Source organism: Hypanus sabinus, chromosome 28 (assembly GCF_030144855.1).
Source record: "Hypanus sabinus isolate sHypSab1 chromosome 28, sHypSab1.hap1, whole genome shotgun sequence".
Taxonomy (NCBI): domain Eukaryota; kingdom Metazoa; phylum Chordata; class Chondrichthyes; order Myliobatiformes; family Dasyatidae; genus Hypanus; species Hypanus sabinus.
Window position 1 is genome coordinate 29,111,590 of NC_082733.1, and position 26,469 is coordinate 29,138,058.

Genomic DNA, 26,469 nt, shown 5'->3' on the forward strand with positions numbered 1-26,469 from the left:
TGCTTATATCCAAGTCATTATTAACATATTATGATCAACGTGAATACTTATTCATTTTTTGGATTGTTCCAGCACTGTAGAAGAGATTATTATTGCTAGCTTGAAGCCATACACTAGGTATGAATTTGCAGTCCAGTCTAATGGATATGGTGTTGATGGACCTTTCAGTGGCGTTGTAGAGGGATCAACTCTGTCTGACAGTGAGTACATTTTATTCTTATAATGTCCATTAAAAATTATTTCATGATTATGTTTAGTGGTCAATCATTTGGAATGTTTACATTCCCTGTGATGATTCTCTAGGGTACACTGGTCCAACATCAGCAGAGAGTTTTGGACAAACTTTAATCTACAGATGCTCTTCATTTCTAGATACAAGAACAGTTGAACACAGTCATTAGATAAAATGGCAATAGCTTGTAGTTCTCTAATAAGCATGCAGAGTCATTTACAAGTCAAATTTAAAGTAATTGGATAATTAAAGTGGGGTATTTACAGCTGTAGACAAAACTTCAGAAAATATTCGGAGAGTCTTAAAAGAAGAGATTTCCTTGGACTGCATGAAATCTAAAGATATCAAGTTAAATATGCTAACAAGGCAGCCTGCTGCTTACCTAATGCTCTCCCTGATATGAATGTGTATTCGTGCACGTTAAACTTATTTTGGGCAAAGGACTGAAGATAATGATGAGAGTGAATTGATAATGACTTTACTACCATCACTGGCTATTAGGACATATCTGCATAGAGTGGATGTGAAAGGGATGTTTTCAATAGTGGGAGAGTATAGGGCCAGAAGGCACAGCCTCAGAATAAGTAGAAGGACATCTCTTTAGAACAGAGATGAGGAGGAATTTCTTTAGCCAGAAGGTGGTGAATCTGTTGATGTAATTGCTGCCGACAACTGTGGAAGCCAGGTCATTGGGTATATTTAAAGCAGAGGGCGTCAAAGGTTACGGAAAGAAGGCAGGAGAATGGGGTTGAGAAGGGATATAAATCAACTGTGATCATATGGAAGAGCAGACTTAATGGGCTGAGTGGCTATTCTGCTCCTATGTCTATTGATCTTATCTGCTAGACTAGACCTGCATTGTTTAATGAAGGTGAGAGAATGATCTCCTTGGCCTTATATCCATAATGACTGTGACAATATTCATAGGAGCTAGTTTTTCTGTAGTCTAAGAAAATGATGTTGAAACTTTGGAATCCCTTTGCTGTACCATCATGTTGAATGGGATAGATTGACAATAGGTCAAAGGTAGTCATCATTCACGCTGTGGGGAATAGCAGCAGCAGGATTGTGTTTCAGCACATCTGGAACCTATGGGCTAGTATCTCCTTCAAACCAGGAGATTTGATAAAGGCCATAGAGAACTGTCTATGACCATGATTGTTGGCAAATTTTTCTACAGAAGTGGTTTGCCATCGCCTTCTGGGTAGTGTCTTTACAAGATGTGCTCTTCAAAAAGATTCTCTGCCAGTCATCAGTGGTCGCATAACCAGGACGTGATATGCACCAGCTGCACATACAACCATCCATCACCTGATCCAATGGCTTCATGTGACCCTGATCAGTGGATGGGAGGGGGGTTGATCTACATCTTGCCCAAGGGTGATCTGCAGGCTAGCAGAGGGAAAGAGCACCTTGCACATCCTTTGATAGAGCAGTATATCAAATAATGTGTAGATTAGGACCATACATTTGCTGAACAGAGGAGGCTGAATGTTGTAGAGTGACATGACTAACACACACCATCAAATGGGATAAAAATTTTGAGGGCCTCAAGATTAGTTTTGAATAGTGCTAGAAAACTGCTGATTGGAGGAAGAGACTCCATTACCAATTTGCTTCTTGACAACGATGGAAACCAGCATACACATAGAACTATACAGCACAGGAACAGACTGAGCCAAACAGCCTCTTAAACATCACTATTGTATCTGCTCCCACCTTTATCCCTGGCAGCCCTATCCATGCACACACTGCTCTCTGTGTGTAAAAAAAAACACGAAATCCCAAGCATCTTCTTTAAACTTTCACTCTCTCACCTTAAATGCATGTCCTCTGGTAGTTGGAATTTCAACTTTTTGAAAAGGATGCTGACTGTGTACTCTGTGCCTCTCATAATTTTATAAACATTAATCAGGCCTCCTGTCAGGCTCCAGTACTTCAGAGCAAATTGCTCCAATTTTGTCCAACCTATCCTTACAGTTCATACCCTCTAATCCAGACAGCATCCTGGTTGAACCTCTTCTGCACCCTTTACAAAGACTCCCATGTTCTTTCCGTGGTGCAGTTACCTAAGGATCATCACCTTGTTGTTCCTGGGCTCCCGAGTGCAATGCAGTCTGGAGTTTAGTCATCTGGTGCTTAGCTCCTGATAGGGTCACCCGTGCAGTAAGGTCAAGGAGGTTCCAGACAAAGAGTGGAGCTGGTGGAAGATGATGACACATTACAACAGCAGTGAAGGTGGAAGAAGGCTGCAGCAGTGAATGGTCCCCAGTCAACTTGCGTTCCATGCCATTGGACCATGACCATGTGCTGGCTGCCAATGCATCAACCTCTCTATGTTAAGCAAAGTCGTGCACAGGCATCTTCCATTTAGAGAATCCCACTCTAATCAACACCTTAGAAGACCATCACACTCAACTCGAGTGATCACACCATGATGATCAGAATTGCACACAGTACTCCAGGTGCAACCTAATTAAAGATTTATGTGAATTCAAAAGTGGAGACTTTTGAATTTAGAGAAATAATGAGTAAGTGGTCCATCTCTGCTTAACTCCAGAGGTCCCCACCATCATGGGATATTAAGAATTAATATTAACTGTGTGTATCAATCCCTAAATCCCATCAGTATTGCAGAAGATGATGTGTTCCAAACCCAGCTGTGCATGTAACTCAGCTGTTCCTGTACAATTCCAACGCAGGCATATACTATACCCGATAAAGCAGCAAATTGCCATGGTGTATTTTGTCGCTATACCACAAGAAAAATCTCACCTAGCCCTCCATGTCTACTCTCAGACATTAGGAAACTGATAATCTTCTCCAGGTCTCGGTGTAGCTTATTCTGAGCATAGGCAAAAGTGCAGAGTTATGGAGGTGAGAGGACAGTGAGTGCACTTTTTATTATTTGACTGAGACCAATGATAAAATTGAAGCCTGCAAGAAATGAGGAAAATTTAATATTGGCTGGAACCACGTCTAGTATAAAGTAAGGTGGCTTTCGTAGTTAGAAGCCACTTAACCTATCCTAGGTCATCTCTACAGAAATTTCTCAGAGAAGTGTACCACCTTCAGCTCGATCAATGACCTTTCCTTCCTCGTAAGGTCAGAAGTAAGATGTTCATTAAATTCAGAGTGCTCAGTTCTGTTTGCAGTTTCAGAGGCCTTGCATAGAATCATGGATATTTATGCCAACCCAAAAAGTACTATCCAGCAAAACCTGAAATCCCAGCTTTCAAAACTCTGTAGGTACTGTTCTTAGTATCTAAAAGCTACTGTATCATCCCTTCCAGCAGTGAGTTTTATTCTCTCCATCTTCTGAGTGAAAACTTTCATCAGTTTCTCTCTAATCCTTCTAGTTTCTAATCTCTCAGTTTTGGAAAATGGGTCATACCTGTCCCACCTGTTAGATCTCATTTTTAAAAAAATCTCTAATTAAAGCTGCTTTCAGTCACTTCTGTTTAAAGAAAATGATTTTCATCTAACCAATCATTCTTCATGACTAGAAGTCTCCAGCTCTGACAAAGATCCTCGTTAATATCCTTTCTGTACCTTCCTTACTGCTGTTACATCCTTCCATAATGAATTGACCAAAACTATACATCGTGCTCTGACATATGGCAAATGCTTTATATAAACATGATTTGTACTTTGTGTTTTAGTCAATAAAATGTATTCCATATTATTACTTTATACACTTGCCCTGCTTTCTTGAGGGAACTGTGGACATATAGTGTTCATTTTGTTTTCGTCCCTCTTCTGCAATAGACAAAAAAGTCAGTAATGGACTTTACCCTATTCCCTTTCCCCCACCGTATCACCCACTGCCTCTGAATAAACTCCCAAAATTTGTCCTACCACTTATTCTTAGTATTCAAAATGTTTCAGTCTCAGTATTGAATATTTTCACTTGTGGGGTATAGAATTCCAAGATCACACTATCGCACGTGAGACTTTTGCTCTGTAAATGAAAGTAAGACAAAAGGAGCAATTGAAGGTCAGGTGCTTCCAAACAGTACTTGGCCCCTGAACTGCTCTGGCACCCACAGCAATTGTCTAGCTGGCCCTGTTAAGATGCTGGTGAATAATAATCTATATTAAGTGTTTAGCCATCTTACAATTGTGGCAGGAAGTAAAAATGTTAAGACCAACACTTATTCAGTACTTATGAGGTTGACTTCATTGGAAATTTGCAAGGCTTAGTGCTAAATCCTGTGCTTATCAGTGATTTAAAATTATAAATGTAAGAATCTTGATTAAGAATTTTGGAGGTAATTGTCAGTTGGCAATCATTTGATGAGAAAGAAAGTTGTAAATAACAGAAAAATTGTATTTTAAATGGTGAGAAGCTATTCCATGCTAGTTCAAAAACACTCAAGAGCTCCAAACCATTCAGGGCAAGGTAGCTTTCTTGATTGGCCCTATATCCACTTATATACTGCACATTTTGCCACTGGCATTTAGACTGGGTATAAAGGTCCTCCATCTCTGGCAGTGTTCTGGGTTTCCTTCATCATGTCAGAAGCTTCCCAGATTTTCACTACTGTCAGTCATGCAAGTCCTGGGTGGAGATTCAGGATTCTTCATTACTGTTTCCATAACAATTTTGTTTTACCCATCAGAGTTGTCAGCCCTGAGCTGAAACCCTGAACCTGGAGGATCGGTGAACTACTCTTAGTCTGCCCTATCAGGAGCCAAAGTGTAAAGCCCTGACTCCAGCCAACATAGTTCTCTGGATCATTTAGGCATGCAAGCCTCCAAACCATGAGAAGGTTGTGGTCCTCTTGGAGGTTGGCCCTGCATCTGCCACCTTAAAAACATCTTTCTGCTCTGCCACTCTGTGGCTTAAGTAGTACACCTACATTGCAGCAAAATGCCACACAGCTTTAATGGTACCTTTCAAATTTAGAAGTACAATGGTGGCAGATGCATGGGGACATATTCTGACTTGGTACTGTATCTACTTTTGTCATTGTCACTGGCTCAAGACTATTGAATTCCTTTACTCCTTGATCTCCTTGGTATTTACCATCAGGTTCTATCAACTCAGTTGAAATGTGCCTCCAATCAGTGAGACATGGTAAAGTGCCTTGTTAGTACAAAAAGTGTCCTATGTTAGTTTTTTTAGTCATCATTTATTGGTCAGATCACAATGGTACGCACAAGGATGATGAATAAAAAATTTTGAGTTGTCTTAAGTAACATGGAAATGCTAGTGTGTGCATTACTTTCTTTTCCAGAACCTTCCACTCCTCCATCTGACTTGAAATTAAATCCAATTAATTCCTACTCAGTCAGAGTTCGATGGCAACCTCCAACTGAACCAAATGGCATTATAATTGAATACATAATTTTGTATAATGTCAACTACACACAACCAGATGACCTCTGGAATTCACTGTCCAAGGAAGGTCGGTACTGAAGCAAATAGTCAAAGTGCTTGTAGATTTGCATCTCTGTAACTTGCCAATTGTCCATCACACAAGATGATTGCTAAATCCAGTATTTTTATTTAGCAATGGTAAAGAACGATTATGCTTATGCAATGGAGAACTTACGGATAGTGTTAAGAATTTATTTAATTTGACACACAAAAAGCATTTGTGCTCATTATTTTTGCTTCACTCACATTTTTATTCTCTATAGGGGAAAATAGCTTGTGTTAGTTACTCAGATAAGAGTGTTCGCATTTATTATTGAAGTGCAGAAAAATTTTTTGATGCTTCTGCAGAAGTTATTTCTTAATAAATCACTGCTGTTGCAGATAGAGTTCCTGTAAGATCAAAATTATTTCCTGATAGTAAGGGCTTCAAAATTCTAAAAGAATTTCATCAAAAGTAAATATGCTTTGGTATAGATGTGCTAATGTGACATTCATACTGCAGGTACCAAATAAAATTAACTAAGTTTTAAAGTTTTCATTTTATTTTACTTTTGATTGAGTTTAGGACTTTGTTTTTGTTTTGAAAGATATCAGTAATATCATTTTTATATAATTTTTCTTATTAAATAATTTGAATCAAGAAATGCATCAATATTAAGTCTCTTTTGAATGTTATAAAGGAAAAATCTAAATAAAAATAACAAAATGATCAAGCGATGTAATATGTCGGTGTTCGTACATATATATCTGCTTCTGCAAGCAGCATTGTGAAGCTGCTTCTGACTTGAAGCTTACTTGCCTTGATTTTAAGTGAACATATCTGCCTGATCTTGTAGGTCACAGTATAAAAAACTGGCTTATTCTGTTTTTAAGTGGCAATAGATATCATCATTCATGCTGGTGCTTTATTCAAATGTGCATAGTAGTTAATGCTAGCCACCTTTGCATTTTCCCAGGAAATGGATATAGTACTGAAAATGATCACAATGTTGACCTTATTTCCTTGTTGGCTGTTTGCTAGAATAATGGAGATTGCACACAATATCTGCTAGGTGGACCTTGCAATGAATTCCATAAAGCTGAACAAATTCATCAAAATTTTAATTTTCTTTCTCATAATTGCCCACACCTAGTTTAGTTTGCTCCTTTTCAACCGAACTTATTCTTCAGATTTTTATTCACTGTTAAATCAATGACTTCAGAAAATTAGATGGGCCATGTGCAACAGTTTGAAAGCAAAATATGAATTAGAGTCATTGAATATTAAAGCAGGAAATAACCCCTTCTACCCAATTCCTCCATTTCTGAGTCAGTTCCATTTGGCCCATATCACCCTAAATCTTTCCTGTCAATGTACCAGTCCAAATATCATTTAAACATTGTAATTGTACCCACCTCTGCTACTTTGGCAGCTTGTTCCTTATGCCCACCATCCTTAGTGTGCAAAAAACCTTTTCCTCATGTCCCTTTTAAATCTTTTGTTTTAACTTTAAGCCTAGGCCCTCAAATTTCAGGTTCCTTCTATCCTGGGAAAAATACCCTTATCAATCTACCTTGTCTATGCCCTAAAGATTTTTGTAAATTTCTCTAAGGCAGGGGTTCACAATCTGAAGTCCACGGACCCCTTGTTTACTGGTATTGGTCCATGGCATAAAAAAGGCTGGAAACTCCTGTTCTAAGGTTAGCCCTTGGCCTCCTTCATTCAGGAAAATAGCCCTACCCCATCCAGCATTTCTTTATAACTCAAGACATCCAGTCCCAGCAAAATCCTTGTGAAGTTTTTCTGCACCCTCTCTTACTTAATCACATTCTTCTTATAGTATGGTGACCAGAATTGCACAGAATATTCCAATTGCAGTCTCACTAACATTTTGTACAGTTCAGATTCCTGTACTCCGTGACCTGTCTGATTAAGGCAAGCATGCCATATGTCTTCTTCACCACCTTGTCTACCTTGTTGTCACTTCAGGCAAACTATGTAAATGTACTTCCGAGTTTCTTTTGTCAGCAACACTCCTCAGAGCCTCTCAAGCACTGAGTATGTTATGCTATAATGTAACTTTCTAAAATGCATCACTTCACATTTACCTGCATATTTATTATTTATTGATGACACAATTATTTTAAAAAAGCAAATTTTTTTTCCAAGTGGGTCTTCAAGGACAGTTTTTCTGTTTTTGTTGGTTTAAACAAAAAATTTCAAACCCAGGCAAGCAGCTCTGTAGATGTCGTTGAAGATAATTGTTGATCAGACCAGTAGAACTCCAGACTCTTACTTAAAGTGGTGCTGTAGGATCTTAGCCAGAAAGATAAAGCACCTGTTTGGCACTTCAACTTCGTTAATTCTTTATCTTAGAAACTGTAACATGTTAATATCTGGGATTTGAGCTTGTACCCACATCTCTCAGGAGTGAACCAAGCTATCATCAAACAGCAGAAATTATATTGGTATTCTGTGAAATTTCTTCAAGCCTTATTCCTACCTCCAAAGTTTGGTGATTTATTCAGTTAATATTTTGCTGTCAAACATTTCTTGTCATTGAGTAATATCTCTAAGTAATTTTATTAAAGTGCTCCTAATGTAAAAAGCATTTTATGTCACATTTGTAAATTGTCTTGGGGTACTTTAGTGCATAAGAAATTCATTCAACTTGTGGTCCACACCAATATTCTCTGGTGTAATTATCCATAGTCCCACACTTGCTCTGCGTTTTCCTAGAGACCATGGAAATGATTTTCCCTTAAGTGCCATTTCCTATCAAAATTCCTGAAAGACTTCGTTTTGATCATCATTACAAACAATGAATTCAAGAAAATAACTACCCATTGCAGGATAGGCAGTTATTTACCCACTTTTCCATTTTATTTTTTGTCCATCAGTTTATTGCCTTGACCTTGAACAAGCTTTCATTGGAATAGTTTCTACACATTTACCTTAATTCTGTCATGATCTTCCATTCATTCCGTCATAATCTTTTACAAGTCTATCAAATCTCTTCTCAAATCTTTTTGTGAAAGAGAACAAGCGTAGATCTGTTAGTCTAGCCGTGTCGCTGAAATCCCTCGTCCTTGGAAGTTAATGGACCAAAAATCTTGAAACATCTCCATTTCAGTTTGTTCAGTTGTTGTGTGATTTAAAAATTGTTTGTTCTTGTGCCATAAATTTCTTTAAATATGGATAACAAAATTAATGTTGCGTTCCCAGGCCCCCTTTTTGTATTTTTAATGTCTTCCCCTTTGCATTGCAATTTCCAGTGTTCAATGAAAGGAAGTTAAGTAAAAGGAAATTTCAATACAGTACATAATTCAAATTTAATTATATCAGTAAAGCAGAACATTCAAAAGGATTTTAATGCATCAGAAGGGAAGTATGAGGGTAAATCAATTGTTGATAAAGAGAATGGTTGCAGGTAAATATAAATGAAAAGAGAAACAAAAGTGATACAAGTGTCAAGGGTTGTTTATGAAGATATGAGGGGTGATTGATAAGTTTGTGACCTAAAGTAGAAGGAATCAATTTTAGAAAAACTAGCACATTTATTTTTCAACATAGTCCCTTCCTACACTTACGCACTTAGTCCAGCGGTCGTGGAGCATAGGGATCTTGGACCTCCAGGAAGTGTCCGCAGCACGGGTGATTGATAAGTTCATGGCCTAAGGTAGTAGAAGATAGTTATACAGCTCTTGTTGCATGCCCATGCAGATTAACTCTTTGAGTGATTATGCAGAAAGTTTGAAGTTAATAACTCATCGGGGTGATTGATAAGTTCGTGGCCTAAGGTACAGGGGGAGGTGAGTTACCCTTTCTGGAGGTCCAAGATCCATATGCTCCATGACCGCTGGACTAAGTGTGTAAATGTAGGAGGGGACTATGTTGCAAAATAAATGTGCTAGGTTTTCTTACATTGACTCCTTCCACCATAGGCCACAAACTTATCAATCACCCTGGTAAGTAAAAGAATAAAAAGCACATACTTTTTGACTTGACTTCCTGTGGGATGAAACAATTGATTTTGCCTTCATTTTCCACAATGTTAGATTTGATGTAGGCAAAAGTGCATTTCTGCGATAATAAACTTTAATTGCTAATTGGATTCACAGCCCTGAAATAATTCAGCACCATATCAAGATAACCTTTCCATGGAGTTAATTCCACATCCAGTGTCATGTTAGAACTCAGAGATGCATATTAGTTGCATGAACACAGAATGAAACTTTATTTGCATCATCATACTTGAAGACTCAGAAATATTTAGGCTGAATTAGTATACAAAAAGAGCTGTTAATATTGGATGGGGTGTTCAAGTTCCAATATTTCATATGGTACCAAATCATGTTTTGCCTCCTAATTATATACTTACAGTAAATCAGAAATACTATGTTGATTGGGTTTAGCATGTTGGCTAAATGATAATTTTTGTCGTATTTAGGGAACATTTTCAGCACTGATGTTAAGGGACTAGAAAGCAACACTCGGTACTTCTTCAAGATTGGTGCAAAGACGATTGTAGGAGCAGGACCATTCTCCACAGCAAAAGATGTGCAAACTCTTGCTAAACGAATATTAGGTAAATTTTGATAACTAATTTACTTGGTATTACTACATATGTGTTAAAACACAGCTAACGTTAATAATAAGCCAAACGTCGAACATTAAATCACAAATGTTGACATTTTACATTTGATAAGCAGGCAACCTCCGCATTATGCTGTTCAGGTAACGGACATTCACCCTTGCAGAATTCACAAATAACTACTCAAAAATTTAAGATTCAGAATGAATTTGCTGTCATGGAATTGATGTGAAAAATAAATTAATTAAATAAACACAATGTTTTTCCAAACCGTGCTTCTTGACAAATGCACAGCTGACATGGCTTTGCATTATGGATGATCATGATACACCCCGTTTCCTCAGAATGTAACCACTGTCATCCATATAGCCAGAGTTGCCTGTATACTATCAAGCATTCTGTGAATGTAAATTAAGGAAAAATTAAATCAATGGATCTATTTAAGATGTACCACAGTTTTGCTCTGAAGTATCATAATGTGTAATAAATTCATTAATTAGGTGTTAAATTCCTGTGACTGTAAAAGGGAGAAAACATAGCTCATAAATTACCCTTTCGATACATCAACCAGAGATCTCTGTGATTCACCATGATTAATCCCCAAATTTAAATTAAGGCTTTGATATTTCTATTTTTTTATAATGTTCCTCTTCAGCTAATCTCCCAAAGGCATTGACTCCTTATTAAGATGCATTCTTTGCGCATTCATCACATTTTAATATCTTAACCAAGGGTCATTCAAAACCTCTTCACCATTATTCCAGGCAGTCTCCAGCATTTATCCTTTTGGTGCCAATTGAAACATTCCAAAGTCCATTTTGTAACTGTCTTACCATTCATTAAATTCCTGCTTAGCTGAAGTGCTTGATTGGAAAAAATACTGGATTTTTAAAGACTATTTTTCTATCCATTTTATGTAGCAAGTTGGCTTTGATTCAGTGAATTTTCCACTTTAGTATAATATTAGAGCAGTATGGATGCTAATCACTCCATAAAGACTGTTTACTCGTGAAAATGTTGGATGAAGAAAGCTTCAGTTTAGCCCAATTCTCTTGAGGCACGGGGAGGAAATCCCATGCCATTATATCACCTTAAAATGTTGTTATAAATGAAAAATCCTTCCAAGAAATGCCAGGCAGTATTATAATGAAATGAGAACTAGGCTGATGAATATTAATCATGTCATGTGGCCCTTCACCTGGTGAAACACTGCTGAATGATTGCTCGGGCTCCTTTTATTATTTATGTGTTAAGCTGACCTGACGATGCAGAATGAATGATGGAACATTCAGCAAATTAAAAGTGGTGGTCATTAATCTGCTACCTAAGTGATGAAGTGATTGTGTTTCCACCAAACATTACACTGCAATAAAATGAGTGAAAATTTGAAACCTAACAAAGCCCCTTTCATGGAATTTAATCGAGAAAAGCATGCTTTAAACCCCAGTAAGTACTTGAGTCAATTATGTGTTCATTACATTCTTGGGGTAATAATATACACCTTGATTTGTATAATTGCGAATCAATGTTACAGATGTGACAGGCTACTGACTGTTCTCTTTTGTTTTCAGGACTGCATGACCTCCTTGATGTACATTCTGTAACGGGCATCATTGTGGGTGTCTGTCTTGGACTGCTTTGCATTCTTTTCTGCATTTGTGCCAGTTTCTGGAATAATAAGAGAAGGTAGAGAGCTTAATCAAGCCTAATTTATTTGTACTTTATTCAGTTTGGATAACCAGTCTATAGTAACGTGTTCTGGTTGTGTTAAATATGCATTGGTTAATAATTCCTCTGACAGTGATAGTGTGAATGAGGTGATTAATTAGAAGCATTTTTTGTGTGGGCCTTGTTCAAAACAAAAAGGGGAAGAACTGTATATCTGACAGCTTTCACCTTTCTGATATTGCTGTGTGACTATATATTTAAAATATTGAAATAAAAAATTTGTGATATTATATTTTCTTAATATTTTTAAGCAGTCAATGTAAATGCTCATTACAATGCATGATCTCAGTCCTGGGGAATGTAAATGAAGTTTCCTGCGTTTTGCTTGCAGATCAATATCAAGCACGCAGGTCAGATATAATGCAGTAGACCGACTGCTCCATTATTGGAGAAGGTTTCCTTTTCTTCTCTATTTATAGCACATTATAAACGTGAGTATAAAACCAAGTTTATGATTTTGCTACAAATAGCGGAGAAAAAAAAATCTCTCCATTCCCAAACTCTGTATCCCACCCTCACTCATCCAACCAAACTCCTCTACCTGACTCTAGTACAATTTCAGTCACAGAAAAGCAAGCCTCTTTCCTGTGTCATTCTGGTGGATTCTGAATGAAAGCATAATTTTAATTCTGAATCATATTGCGCTGTGCATCTGAGATTAGATGCACTGTTGAGACACATTTCACTTGGGAACCGAAATGCCGGAAAATTTTTATTCCACTTTTGTTGTTGTTGTTGTGGTTGGTTGTCCATCAAATCCAACAATGACAGGAAACCTGTGTGGGAGAGATTTTAAAGTGGAAAAACCAATGCACCAGGGCATTTCCACTCTCTCAACCTCAGAAGTCTGAGTCCAGTGGTATAAATAGTCACAACTAGGGATCTTCCTTAGTTGCAGTGGATGACCATGACCTCTTCTGTGCCTTGTCATGCCCTTCACCCTCCATGGAACATTGCAGAACCGCCAATCTGGCCATTGGATCTCACTGTAGATCTCATCCACCCAGTCCACCCGAGCTGACTTTGCATACTAGGACAGACACATTCCTGTCACACTGGGGTATGAGGCCTGCTGACTACTCTCGTCTGGTTTAAGCCCACCTGTCAAAGGGATGTACTAGGGTGTGGCCACTATACCATGCAAATAGCAACTTGGTGCCACAGATGAGAGCTGAATTTCTGGTGGGGACCAAAGGTGAGTGAGTTACCCCAGAATAGACACAACAGACCCCTTCACCTGAGGTGCTACCCCTCCCTTATTCCACTAATAAGACCATTTCTCTAAAACATTGCATTGCTAAATGTGTGAGAAAATCTGAAATACTGGTAGAAATTCCTTCTTTTTTCTCTCATAAACTTTCTCCATGAATATTATTATGAATGTAATTGCCTTTTTTCGGTACCCTCAATCAAAGTCTGTCAACTAGTGTGTTAGAAATGACTGAGAAATATGGAAGGCAACACGTTCTTAAGCTGGTTTTTGACTAATATGGAATAAGCATGGGGAGATTATAAGGGCAGCCTAGGATGAGTTTCTGTTTCTCCCTTGTTTAGGTTTTTGCATCCTTTCCATTTTTACTAATCTAGGTGTACTACTCTAGGATAGCACATAAAGATTTGACTGTAGTATGCCACTTTTTAGTATGTATGAAATTTAAAAGTTAAACATCTTTATAGGTTTGTTTTATTATAACTGGTGTCCCACTGGGGAAAGAAGGATGTGTCTGAGCATAATATGATTAAATTACCTTCTAGCAGTTAGTTTTCCTCTTTGATTGATGCTGGTAAGCTGTAAATGAATAATGTTGGACATTCTGTCATTGGCAGAGAGTTGGGCCCTAATTCCCACCCAACAAGTGAACATTCACACTATCGCAGGACAAGGAAAGCCTCTTTAGCTCATAATGTTGCCCTTCCCCATGCACATGAGCTTGAAACACTAATGTCTACTCTGGGTGAAGATCTATCTCTGCCACATACTGAGATAACTAAACTCACTGAAGCGCAAATCTTTATGGATTCCAGTGTTCCGGATGATGACATTCAGATTAAATTAAAGGTATTTTCTGTCACTTTAAATGATCTTATGAATATTGTGGGATTCAGAGATCAAGGTTCAACTTCTGTTTTGGCATTGTAAGAGATGACACTTAATTTTATAGTAAAGGAGGAAGGGTCCTGTGTGGAAAATTAATTATTTTCTTTCTTCTTGCTTTACTTATCTCCCATTTCATATGAACAGTTGATTTGAGAAGCTAATATGTGGAATCAATTGAATAAAAGCTTTTTAGATGCTTTTGTCATAATATTGTTGATGATAATAGGTGCTTAAATGGGCTCTGTTCCGGACATTTGTTTCACACTTCTATTTTGGGAATATGTTCATATATTTTTCTCCTTAGTTAATTTTTGATTAATTGTTTTTCTGCTTTTTTTTTAAAAGCCTGCCTGGAATGGTTCTGTTCATCACAAGTGGGCAAATGATCCAATTTGCTTCAGCAACGCAATCCTTCCAGATTCTACTTGCAAGACAAATGAAGCACTGTGCTTTGACCGTGGTTCCAATGAAGATAATTTACACGGAAACTTTGGTTTTGGCAGTATTATGGTAAGCCATTAATTGTTCCTTGGTCAATTCCTTATTATTTCTTCGAACAAATTGGTAATTTGAAATCAAGTTTGTCATTGTGCATAAATAAAGACACAATTGGGATGGGATGTGGAGTAGGCTTAAATTAATTGAAATTTCCTTGTAGGGGTATGTGGTATTTATTTCTCTCCTCCATTATGCTTGGGCTGCTGTGACCAGAAATAAACACTACTTGCCAAAATAGTTGAGAACATGTACCAATCCTTCCATCTCATTTACCACTCCCACCAACCAGCCAAAATGGCTTGACTAGTCAGCAACTGAATCTTGCACAGATGGCTGCTAAGTTGAAAGGACAAAATTATGACCTTATGTCTATTTTAAGGTAGTAAATGGAAATATTTGCCAATAATTTCACAGGAAACTTAAAGATAATATTAGCTGTATTTGTCACATGTATGTCAAAACATACACTGAAATGCACTGTTTGTGTCAACAACCAACACAGTCCAAGAATGTACTGGGGACACCATACAAGTATGGCCAATATAGCTTCCCTGTCTGTAGCCATCTTCAGTAAGAGAGAGGCTAGCCACTCAGTTGGACATCCAGTGATATTATTAATACAGAGTCTCCTTTGTATTAGCATCTTGGAAATGTAACTGTACTAACCACATCAATACTGTGGTAACAGGAGCAAGTCAGAAGATGGGAATCCAATTGTAAGTGATTCACTTCATGAATCCTTAATGTTTCTCCAGCATCTATAAAGTGCAATTTAAGAATACGATGGTAAACATTCTACTTGCCTGGCTGAGTGCAGCTCCAATGATGTTCAAATTCAGCTCCTTCCTGAACACCAGTTATCTCCTCCGCAGTACATTGGAGTCAAGGATGCAAACAAAATAATTAAGAGCAGAAGTAAGCAAATCAGCTCTTTGAACCAGGTCTGCAATTCAATAAAATCATGGCTGACTTATTGCAATCTCATCTCATTTCCATATACTCCCTGTATGTAGCCTTTCATCTCCTGCTTCTCAAGAATATAGTTCAAAATACATTTATTGTCAGCTTTATACAACCTTGAGATTCATCTCCTTGCAAGCAGTTAGAAAGCTAAGAAACCCGGTAGAATCCATTTAAACAAAAGAAGGCTGTCAAACGCCCAATGTGCAGAGAGAAAAACAAATCATGCAAACAATTAAAGTAAGCAACTAGCATTCAGAACTGAAGTTCATGGAAGTGAGTCCACACTGTGACAGGTGCAAGCCACAGCCTCAGTTCAAAGCAGTGATGAGTAAACCTCTGTCTTAAAAATATTCAAAGACTGCTTCCACTGTGCTTTGAACCAGTTAAAGTAACTTGTATCAACTGAAAGAAGAAATTCTGCAATGACTCTACTTTTAAATGGACAACCCTATATTTTTAAGTGGTGATTCCCTAGTTCTGGATTCTCTCACAAGAGGGATCGTCCTTTCAATAGGGACACCACTGCAGAAATCCATGTCTAATTTTTGTTCTTGCACTACATTACTTTTCAAACTCTGCATGCAAATCAGCTTTTGACTGCTTTACTACTTTTAATTAATCTAATATTACAGTAATTATTTGCCTTCATTTTATTTAAGCTATCATTGACAGAACTCCTGTAATAACATTAAGTAGTGACAGATTTAGCTAATTGTACAACATTCATATAAAAAGATAGTGGGTTATATTGTGCTCCAATTACAGCAGAAACCCGTAAAATGAACATTGAATGTACAAAAGTTAAATCTTCAACAATTGAACTTTTACAGACGTACTGCTATATTTTTGGAAAATCAACAGAAATGCTACTGAAATGTTCCATGCTGCCTCCTCCGGTTTGCTGAAGTTTGTTTGGGAAACTTGTTAATTGGAGCACCCTTTCCAAAATGCTTGCATTTGAGATTACTGGAACATGTCAATGTGATCAATATAGATTAGAGAATCTTTTGTTTAAAAACATCCTTAATTGTTGTTTCTGGTACAAATGAAATAAAGCCCTTTCTTTGGATTGTAGGCTTACATCAGTGATTAATAATTATATCCTCACATAGGAAGCAATTATAATATCAAAGACACTATTTGCAACGGCATATCATTGATCTTTTATACTTAACCAGGCTCCAAGCATGATACTATTTTCCTTGGACTTAGTCAGCAATGAATTTGTATCAGAATTCATTTAATTCATCAGGATGACTGTATCTGTAATTGCCAAAGACTTCAAATTCAGTGAGAAACTTTATAATCCATAGCTTGAATTTCCTGCATGTAAAAAGTACACTATTAATTCTCATTGATTTGAATCAATTTGAACTTTTGAACTGCAAATCCTTCCTGTAAATCAGGTACATGATTTTACATATATTCTTTCTTTCTTTTTCAATCTTTTTATTAAATTTCATATATAAAAAAAAACAACACAAAATAATGAATAGATTACAGATTCAATAAACTTGAGATTACATTAGTAATAGGATAATAATATCCTATTAAAACATCCATCAACAAAAGGTACATAAATCAATCAAGTCTATATAAATATATATGAAAAACAAAAATAATCGTCGAAAAAAGAAAAAAAAAATGAAATTATATATGAGAAAAAATATATAATGAAAAAAAATACTAAACTAAAACTAACATGGGCAATAATAGCACTTTATAAATATATAAAGGTGTCAAGAAAAGAACTCCAGAACTCCATACCTGAACAAGTATAAGTAGAGAAAAGGATCTGAAATAAGCCAAATTAATTCATATGAAAGTGTCGAATAAATGGTCCCCAGGTTTCTTCAAATTTAATTGAAGAATCAAAGATAGTGCTTCTGATTTTTTCCAAACTCAGATAAGAAATAGTTTGGGAGAACCACTGAAATGTAGTAGGAGGATTTACTTCTTTCCAGTTTTGTAATATAGACCTTCTGGCAATTAATGTTACAAAGGCAATCATTCGTCTGATTGAAGGGGAAAGCTGATTGCCATCTTCATTTGGTATACCGAAAATTGCAGTAATAAAATGGGGTTGTAAATCGATATTCCATACTGAGGAAATGACATCAAAAATGTCCTTCCAATAGTTATGTAAAGTGGGACATGTCCAAAACACATATATTCTAACCAACCATGCTTTTAAATTCATTTGGATATATACTCTATTGCATTGAGATATTAGAGCACCCTCCTCAATATTTAAATTGGTGAAGTCTAAATTTATTGTATTAGCTATTCAATCCAGTTTGAACAGCTATTTGCTTTCTATGTCTCTTAAAAATAGCCATTTGAAGACATTCTATGTTTGCCTTACCTGAATCTTTGGTAGTGCATGAGACAATTGACACATTTGGTAGCATAGCAGTTAGCGCAATGCTTTACAGTATCAGTGACCTAGGTTCAGTTCCTGATGCTGCCTGTAAGGAGTTTGTATGGTTTCCCTTGACCACGTGGGTTTCCTCTGGCTGCTTTGGTTTCCTCCCGCCCTCCAAAGACGTACCAGTTGGTAGGTTAATTTGGCATTGTAAATTGTGATTAGGCTAGGATTGAATCAGGAGATTGCTGAGCAGCATGAATCAAAGGGCCAGAAGTGCCTATTCCATGCTGTATCTTAATAAAAATAAAATGAAAAGATTCAAAAATTTCATTCCATATGTCATATTAGGTAGCAGACAAAATCACTATATCAGCCAACTTTTATGTAGGGACTTAAAAAACATTGTTGTTCAACAATTGATCCAGGTTCCAGGAGTTTGTTAGAGAGGTTTACATACTTAGAACACACACAGTCTGCAATGCTGTGGGGCTTGTAGGGCTTTATACAGAGGGAGATGAGAAGGTAGGTTAATTTGGCATTGTGAATTGTCAAGATCATACTTCCACATGTGATCAGCAGATGATTACTGCAGAACTAGTTGACCAACTGTATCATAGCTACCAATCCAAATTATATTTGCATTAGACTTAATTTCATTTATGTAGTTATTTGAATACAACTTGTGGGGAGAACAACAGGATTATTGTAGGAGTAGTGTAAATGGGGACTTGATCACTGGTGCAGATTTGGTGGGCTGAAGTTTCAGGTTTCAGTGCTGTGTGACTGTGACTCTATGACTGTAAAGCAATTAAAATAACATGGGGATTTATAGTAGTGACTAAAGAGATCTAAATAGTTTGAATTTTATCCTAATGTTAAAAGGAATAGGTTGTAGTTCACGGAAGTAGTATATATTTTTCATTCTTCAAAGGACATCCCAGATATTACCCGTTCTCTTTTTTCTTATGGTTCATTATTGATTAAGAATAGTCAGCATAGCTTTGTGAAAGGCAGGTCATGTTTTATGAGCCTGATTGTGATGGTAGAGCTGTAGGTGTAGTGTATATGGATTTCAGCAAGGCATTTGACAAGGTACCCCATGCAAGGCTTATTGAGAAAGAAAGAAGGCATGGGATCCAAGGGGAAATTGCTTTGGAGATCCATAACTTGCTTGCCACAGAAGGCAAAGAGTGGTTGTAGATGGGTCATATTCTGCATGGAGGTCGGCCACCAGTGGTGTGCCTCAGGGATCTGGTTCTGGGACCCCTACTGTTTGTGATTTTAATAAATGACCTAGATGAGGAAGTGGAGGGATGGGTTAGTAAATTTGCTGATGACACAAAGGTTGGAGGTTTTGTGGATAGTATGGAGGGTTGTCAGAGGTTACAGCGGGACATTGATAGAAAGCAAAAATGGGCTAAGAAGTGACAGATGGAGTTCAACCCAGTTAAGTGTGATGTGGTTCATTCTGGTAGGTCAAATATGATGGCAGAATATAGTATTAATGGTAAGACTCTTAGCAGTGTGGAGGATCAAAGGGATCTTGGGGTCTGAGTCCATAGGTCACTTAAAGTTGCTTCGCCGGTTGACTCTGTGGTTAAGGAAGCATACGGTGCATTGGCCTTCATCAATTGTGGGATTGAGTTTAGGAGCCGAGAGGTAATATTGCAGCTATATAGGATCCTGGTCAGACCCTACTTGGAGTACTGTACTCAGTTCTGGTTGCCTCACTGTAGGAAGGATGTGGAAACCATAGAAAGGGTGAAGAGGAGATTTACAAGGATGTTGTCTGAATTGGGGTGCATGCCTTATGAGAATAGGTTGAGTGAGCTTGGCCTTTTTTCCTTGGAGTGATGGAGGATGAGAGGTGACCTTATAGAGGTGTATAAGATTATGAGAGGCATTGATTGTGTGGATAGTCAGAGGCTTTTTCCCAGGGCTGAAATCGCATGAGAGGGCACAGTTTTAAGGTGCTTGCAAGTAGGTTCAGAGGAGATGTCAGGGATAAGTTTTTTTACGCAGAGTGGTGAGTGCGTGGAATGGGCTGCTGACGACGGTGGTGGAGGCAGATATGATAGGGTCTTTTCAGAGACTCCTGGACAGTATATGGAGCTCAGAAAAATAGAGGGCTATGTGTAACCCTAGGTAATTTCTCAGGTAAGGACATGTTCAGCACAGCTTTGTGGGCTGAAGGGCCTGTATTGTGCTGTAGGTTTTCTATGTTTCTATTATTGATTTTCTAAGATGTACCTAATTTCAAGTTGCATTGGAAATCTGGAAATTACAACCTTTCGGATTAATTCTGCTTGTGCATCTTTTTTTGTAATCCTTAAGATTTGTGCCAGAATTGTAACATTTATCCTGTATTTCAATGTTTTCAATATTTTATATAGTATCATTTCAGCAACAAACTTCCAATCACATAGGGTACTGTTCATGTACTGTATTTATTATAGATGCTTTGATATTTTGGTGAAAGAAAGATAATACGCTTGATTAACAATAGGTGACTTTGGATATTATGTTCTCAAAGGGTTCCAGCGCTGGAGTTTTTCCTAGTGTCTGGAACTGTTATAGCTTATTATTTGAGATTGATTACTGTACTGTGATTAGTCAACAACACTATTAAATCGCAGCATCTTATGATTACAAAGATGGTAGTGAGTGAACAAAATGTCTAGTATTTTCATCTGCTCCTTTGAAGTTTAGCTCAATTTAACTTATTGGTCATCTCGGGCAAAAGACGTATTATACACAGCTGCTATATTCCTTGTCTCTGGGACTTTAACAGCAAGGGTACTATATAAGATCATCAGACCACAAGACATGGAGCAGAATTAGGTCATTTAGCCCATAGTCTCTGCTCTACTATTCAATCATGGCTGATGTATTATCCCTCTCAACCCCATTCTCCAGCCTTCTGCCCATAACCTTTGACAACTTACTGATCAAGAACCCATTAGCCTCCACTTTAAATATATCCAATGACTTGGCCTTCACAGCAGTCTGTGGCAATGAGTTCTGCAGATTTACCACCCTCTGGCTCAAGAAGTTCATCCTCATCAGTGTTCTAAAGGGACATCTTATTCTGAGACTGCCCTCTGGTCCTCCACTATAGGAAACATCCTCTCCATGTCCACTCTAGGTAGGCTTTCCAATATTTGATAGGTTTCAATGAGATCCTCCTTCATTCTTCGAACTCCATTGAGTACAGACCCAGAGCCATCAAACACTCCTCATATGTTAACACTTCCATTCCTGGGATTATTCTCGTGAACCTCCTCTTGACCCTTTCCAATGCTAGTACATCTTTTCTTAGATGAGGGCCCAACTCTGCTCACAATACTCCAAATGTGGTCTGACCAATGCCTTATGAAGCCTCAGCTTTGCTTTTATATTCTAGTCCTCTTAAAATGAATGCTTTTGCCTTTGCATTTGCCTTCCTCGTCATTGTACTATTGGGGAATTCATGGATTTTTTTTGCAGGTTGTGTTGTCCAATCACATTTCTATTTATTAAGTCATTATATCTAAATATTTCTGCTATTACAAGAACCAAATGGAAATGTATTTTTTTAATTCTCATTTAGGGTTCAACAAAGAAAGAACATCCTCATTCAGGTTTGAATCAAGTTGAAGCTGAAGTTATTGTTCATTCTGAATTATCTGCATCAAAAAGAAATTCTGCTCTTGAGGATTGGCAGAGGAAGGAAGGTCTTCAGAATCAGTCCATCACTGCTGAATCCATTGAAGACCTTCCCAGTGAGGATATTACATTACCTAGCAGAGACTGGAACAGTGAGGAAAACCTTGAAAGCTCTGCTGAAGTACCAGCTGATGCCCAGAAAGAGAATTATCAGACCAAGTTTACCCTTGCTTTGCCTACTACGGAGAGTCAGCCAGTTGAAGTTTGCAAGAATTCTTTGCCTCCTATTGCAAATGAAGTAATGAACTGCATCGATGCAGAAAATCACAAGGATGTCACAGAGCCACAAGACAATTCTTTGCTATGTTGTAAAACTGAAAGTAAAATGAAGACTGTTGAATGCCTTGGGCTCAGCAATGGTTTTCAGAGCAGCGAGGGTTGGCAAAGCTCAGTTAATGGTTTCACATTAATAAACAGAAACTCTGAATCATCATGCCTAAAAAATGCAGATAATCCTCCTAATAGGTGGCAGCCTTTGGCTACAGGCGAGGATGTCTCTGCTCGTCATTTCATTGCCTCTAGTATCAATACTACCTCAGCATCTGAGAAAGACCTGTGTCCATAATTGTTAAAACACCACCAACTTTCCCAAATACTGGGGTGAATCCTGCAATTACACACTCTGAGAGTGCCTATTCCCACATCCACAAAGGATCCTTGCACAGCACTGGGTCATTAATGAACCTGAGATCAGTTAGCAGGTTCCTGTACCTAGTATTTTACATAAATGCTCCTCTGTGATGGAATAATCTAGTTTTATTTTCTGAGAGGACTTTCTCTTATTAAATATTATAAAGTGAAACTGTATGTTTAGTGTTAGCATTTATAATACTTTCACCTTCCTTCAATACAACAGAGCTACCTCAAGTCTGTTTAAAATATTGAGTGGTATTGTACTCCATTAGTTTTGTAGCTTGTTTTTATAGATGTTTTATTTTCATTATCTTTGCACAGGTTTTGTTCCAACTAGAAAGTACTTAAAGCAACCATGCTGATAAAATATGATAACAAAAGTAACTTCTAAGAAATGCATACGCACCTTTTCAAGCATATCCCACTGTATCTGTCACACTCAAGATAAAACAGGTGTCATATTTTGTCAGGTAACTTTGAAAGAGGTTTAACTATATACATGACGGATGGGAAATAAGTGTTTTTCCTATGGAAAGTGTGCCAAATTGCAATTTATGTTTGTATTTTATTGTTCTGACAGATCAGTGATTTGGCTTGAAGGTGTGTATGTAACTTAAGAATCTGTGACATACAAATGAGAAATTTCTTCTGGGTTTCTCCCTGTCTTCCACAAGTTTGTCAAAGAATACAGAGAACACACATCAAGGGGATTTTCACCAAAGTTGGTGGTTGATGAAGAGAAACCACTGAAGAAATTCTTGATGTTGATCTGCAACTTATAATGGAAACGAATTATTTGCAGGGAACACAATGTGGGGAGAAAAGTACTTTGGATGACACCTATTTAAAATTGCAACTCAAGCCTTACTTTGAACCCACCACCATCCCTTAATTGTAAAATGAAGATTAAGCCTTATTAGGACCCAATGTCACATGCCTATGTGCAATTGAAAACAATTTATCACCACTTCAAAATTATATTTTCTTACATAAATATGCACAGCCTTCATTTGTGTTTACAATTTTGAGATTGAAGACTGGTAAAATAATGTATATTTAATAACTTTCAAAAGTGCATCAACTACTGTTACTCAGTTTTAGGAACACTGTACATAACTAGCAGTTTTACTATGTATATATTCTCCGTTGTCATCAGTATAGCAAATGTCTTGTGTATAGCACATACTTCCATTCAGCACACCTAAAGCAGTATATTTTTGACTCACTAAAGCAGCATTGTAGAACATTTGATTAAAGATATCTACATAGCTTAATATTCATTATTATCTTAAGAGTAGATTATGCACATGTCACTTCTAGTTCAATCGTCGTCTCCCTCGTCTTGAACTTGCCAGCAATTTAGTATAATGCCCAACTGCCTATTTTAAAAAGTATCAACAGACTAGTGTGCTTGATGATTACTCTTTTGTCGTATACATCTTATTTTACCTTTGCTTAGGATCTGTTTTGGATACTAGAGCCTTGGCACAAGAGATAGTTTGATTACCCAGGATTGACAGTATTGATACTCTGCATTCAATATTGATAATAGCAGCTGTATTGACTTGCATTATGGTGTTCATGTTTGCAAATAATCTGATCACTTATTGTTGAATTCTTATAAGATATACTATTTTGCAGATGACCTTGTGGATTCATATGGTGCAGTTTGTGATGCCACATTTTTCATGGTGTTTGCCACTCTGTAAAATTGCACGTCCCCTTCTAGGTGATGGTTATTAACTAAATATTTCAAATAAATAACAGATCTGTAATAATTCAATGGACATGTTCAAAGTTCAAGTTCAAAATACATACGTCACCATATACAATCCTGAGATTCATTTTCTTGCAGGCATTCAGAGTAAATACAAAGAAACACAAAAGAATCGATGAAAGATCACACATGACAAGATGGACAAACAACCAACGTGCAAAAGACAACAAACTGTGCAAATTAAAAAAAATAGTAAATAAGCAATAAATATCAAGAACACAAGATGAAGAGTCCTTGGAAGTGAGTCCATAGGTTGTGTTCAGTTCAGTGTTTGGGTGAATGAAGTTGAGTGAAGTCATTCCCTCTGGAGTTCAAGAGCCTGATGGTTAAGGGGAAGTAACTTCCTGAATCTGGTGGTGTGGGGTCTCAGGTTCCTGTAGCTCCTTCCTGATGGCAGCAGCAAGAAAAGAGCATACCCTGGATGCTGGGGGCCCATGTGATGGATGCTGCTTTCCTGTGACAATGCTCCATGTAGATGTACTCAATGGTGGGGAGGGTTTTATCTATGATGGACTAGGCTGTATTCACTACTCTTTTGTCGGCTTTTCCATTCAAGAACATTGGTGTTTCTATACCAGGCCATGATGCAACCAGTCAATATACTCTCTATTGCGTATCTATAGTTTATCAAAGTTTTAGATGATATGCCGAATCTGCGCCAACTTCTAAAATAGTGGAGGTGCTGCTGTGCTTTCTTTGTAATGACACTAGCTTGTTGGAACCAGGACAAATCCCCTGCAATGGCAACACCAAGGAATTTAGAGTTGCTGACTCTCTCTACTGATCCTTCGATGAGGACATCTCATGGATCTCTGGTTTCCTCCTCCTGTAGTCAATAATTAGCTCCTTGGTCTAGCTGACCTTGAGTGAGAGGTTGTTGATGTAGCACCACTCAACCAGATTTTCAATCTCTCTTTATGCTGTTTTGTCACCACCTTTAATTTGGCCAGTGACAGTGATCAGCAAACTGAAATATGGCATTGGAGCTGTGCTTAGCCTCACAGTCGTGAGTATAAAGCAAGTTGAGCAAAATGCTAAGCACACAGCTTTGTACACCCAACATGTTTGTGATGTTGCCAATGCCATCTCGAAAATATTGTATTTAAAATCTGCATCTGTTACAACTTTTACAGTCACCCTTGTGGCAGAATGTGGTTTAGATTTCCTTGGTCTATTAGATACTTTGCAACTATTGTGTCTATGAACAAGACTCATGAACCAGTGCCTTTAAAACTGTTGTGGAATAAAACCTGGTGCAGCTTGATATATGTGGCATCCTTCTATCTTGACAATGTTGAAGTCAATAGCTGATAATCAACATTCCCACTATTTTTTTACAACTGCACAGACTGTCCATTGCTCTGAGCAGAAAATTTTTACACGGCCTGAAACGCCGCTGTCCCTTAATAATACATTACACAAAAGAAAATTCCAGCTGTGCTGCAACAAAGGCTATGTATGTAGGAGCTTTTCATTTACTGCAGGGCCACGCACCAGCGTAGCTTAGAGGGAACTGTGCTGATAACTTAGATTTCTATTGAATTTGCATTCTAGTAATACAGAATTCCCAGGTTATTTAGACAGGTAAAGAAATATAAGACTTTAATTACTGAAAGAGTTGTAAATTAACTGACATTTATTTGCTGTTAAACTCCTACACACATTAGGAGCCACTGATAGTTCCATTCACAGTGGACCTGCCGAAGATTGGTCATGGCCATGCAGCACCCAATGGCACCAATTAGGAAGGCTAACTGAACTCAGTGGATCTAACAGAACTTTTGACCCACTGAGTTCTCCTAACAGATTATTTTTGCTCTACATTACAGCATCTGCAGTCTCCTGTGTCTCCTAACATTAGGTTGTGGTACTTCAGGATGACAGTCTCGGAAGGGTTAAGGACTTGGAGATCATGCAGAAATAATTGATCAGAGATGATGGAATGAGAGGCTAAAAGAACTGGAATTGTTCTTGGGGCAGAATTAAAAGGAATTGACAGAGGTGTACAAAATCAAGAATTAATAATGAGTAAATGTCACAAATGAAAGGTAACTGGCAAATTCAAGAGGTGACAAAGAAGCTTTCTTTATACATGTGTTACAGCTGAAGGGGAAATATTTGCAGGGAGGCAAGCGCACTGTGGTGGGATTAAATCAAAACTCCATCAAAGAGCTACTGTATGGTGCACTAAGTGACTTCCTTCTGTCTCATGTCCTGATGAGATAACTTCTTCCTGTGTAGCTACCTTTGAACATTATCAGTAACTAATGACGACTTCATAGGCAAGTAGTCACTAATGGATGCATAACTTCACATTTCCATCTCTGAGCGATGATAGATGCTTCCATGTGTGTTCTGCTAAAATGTTGGTACAGTGTCATATCTTAAAACTATAGTCAGAACTCAAATATTTTTGGTATCCTGTGTGTCTTTTTATAATTCTCTCCTTGGATCTTGTGTATGTGCTGTGATCGTGTCCTGGATTTTTATCTATGATCAATATTACAAAG

General features: G+C 37.6%; 1 protein-coding gene across 6 annotated transcripts in view; it reads left to right on the top strand.

Annotated features, from left to right (window-relative positions):
• Positions 1-25,120, top strand: part of igdcc4 (immunoglobulin superfamily, DCC subclass, member 4) — a 151,146-nt gene extending 126,026 nt beyond the window's left edge. For all 6 annotated transcript variants that reach the window (XM_059952837.1, XM_059952834.1, XM_059952835.1 and 3 more), the window contains 7 exons: positions 73-200; positions 5,473-5,643; positions 10,046-10,183; positions 11,761-11,875; positions 13,745-13,976; positions 14,361-14,525; positions 21,434-25,120. In XM_059952837.1, coding sequence (XP_059808820.1) covers positions 73-200; positions 5,473-5,643; positions 10,046-10,183; positions 11,761-11,875; positions 13,745-13,976; positions 14,361-14,525; positions 21,434-22,114 — 1,630 coding nt within the window. In that variant the 3' untranslated portion in view covers positions 22,115-25,120. The remainder of the gene's footprint in view (positions 1-72; positions 201-5,472; positions 5,644-10,045; positions 10,184-11,760; positions 11,876-13,744; positions 13,977-14,360; positions 14,526-21,433) is intronic.
• The last annotated feature ends 1,349 nt before the right edge of the window (positions 25,121-26,469 follow it).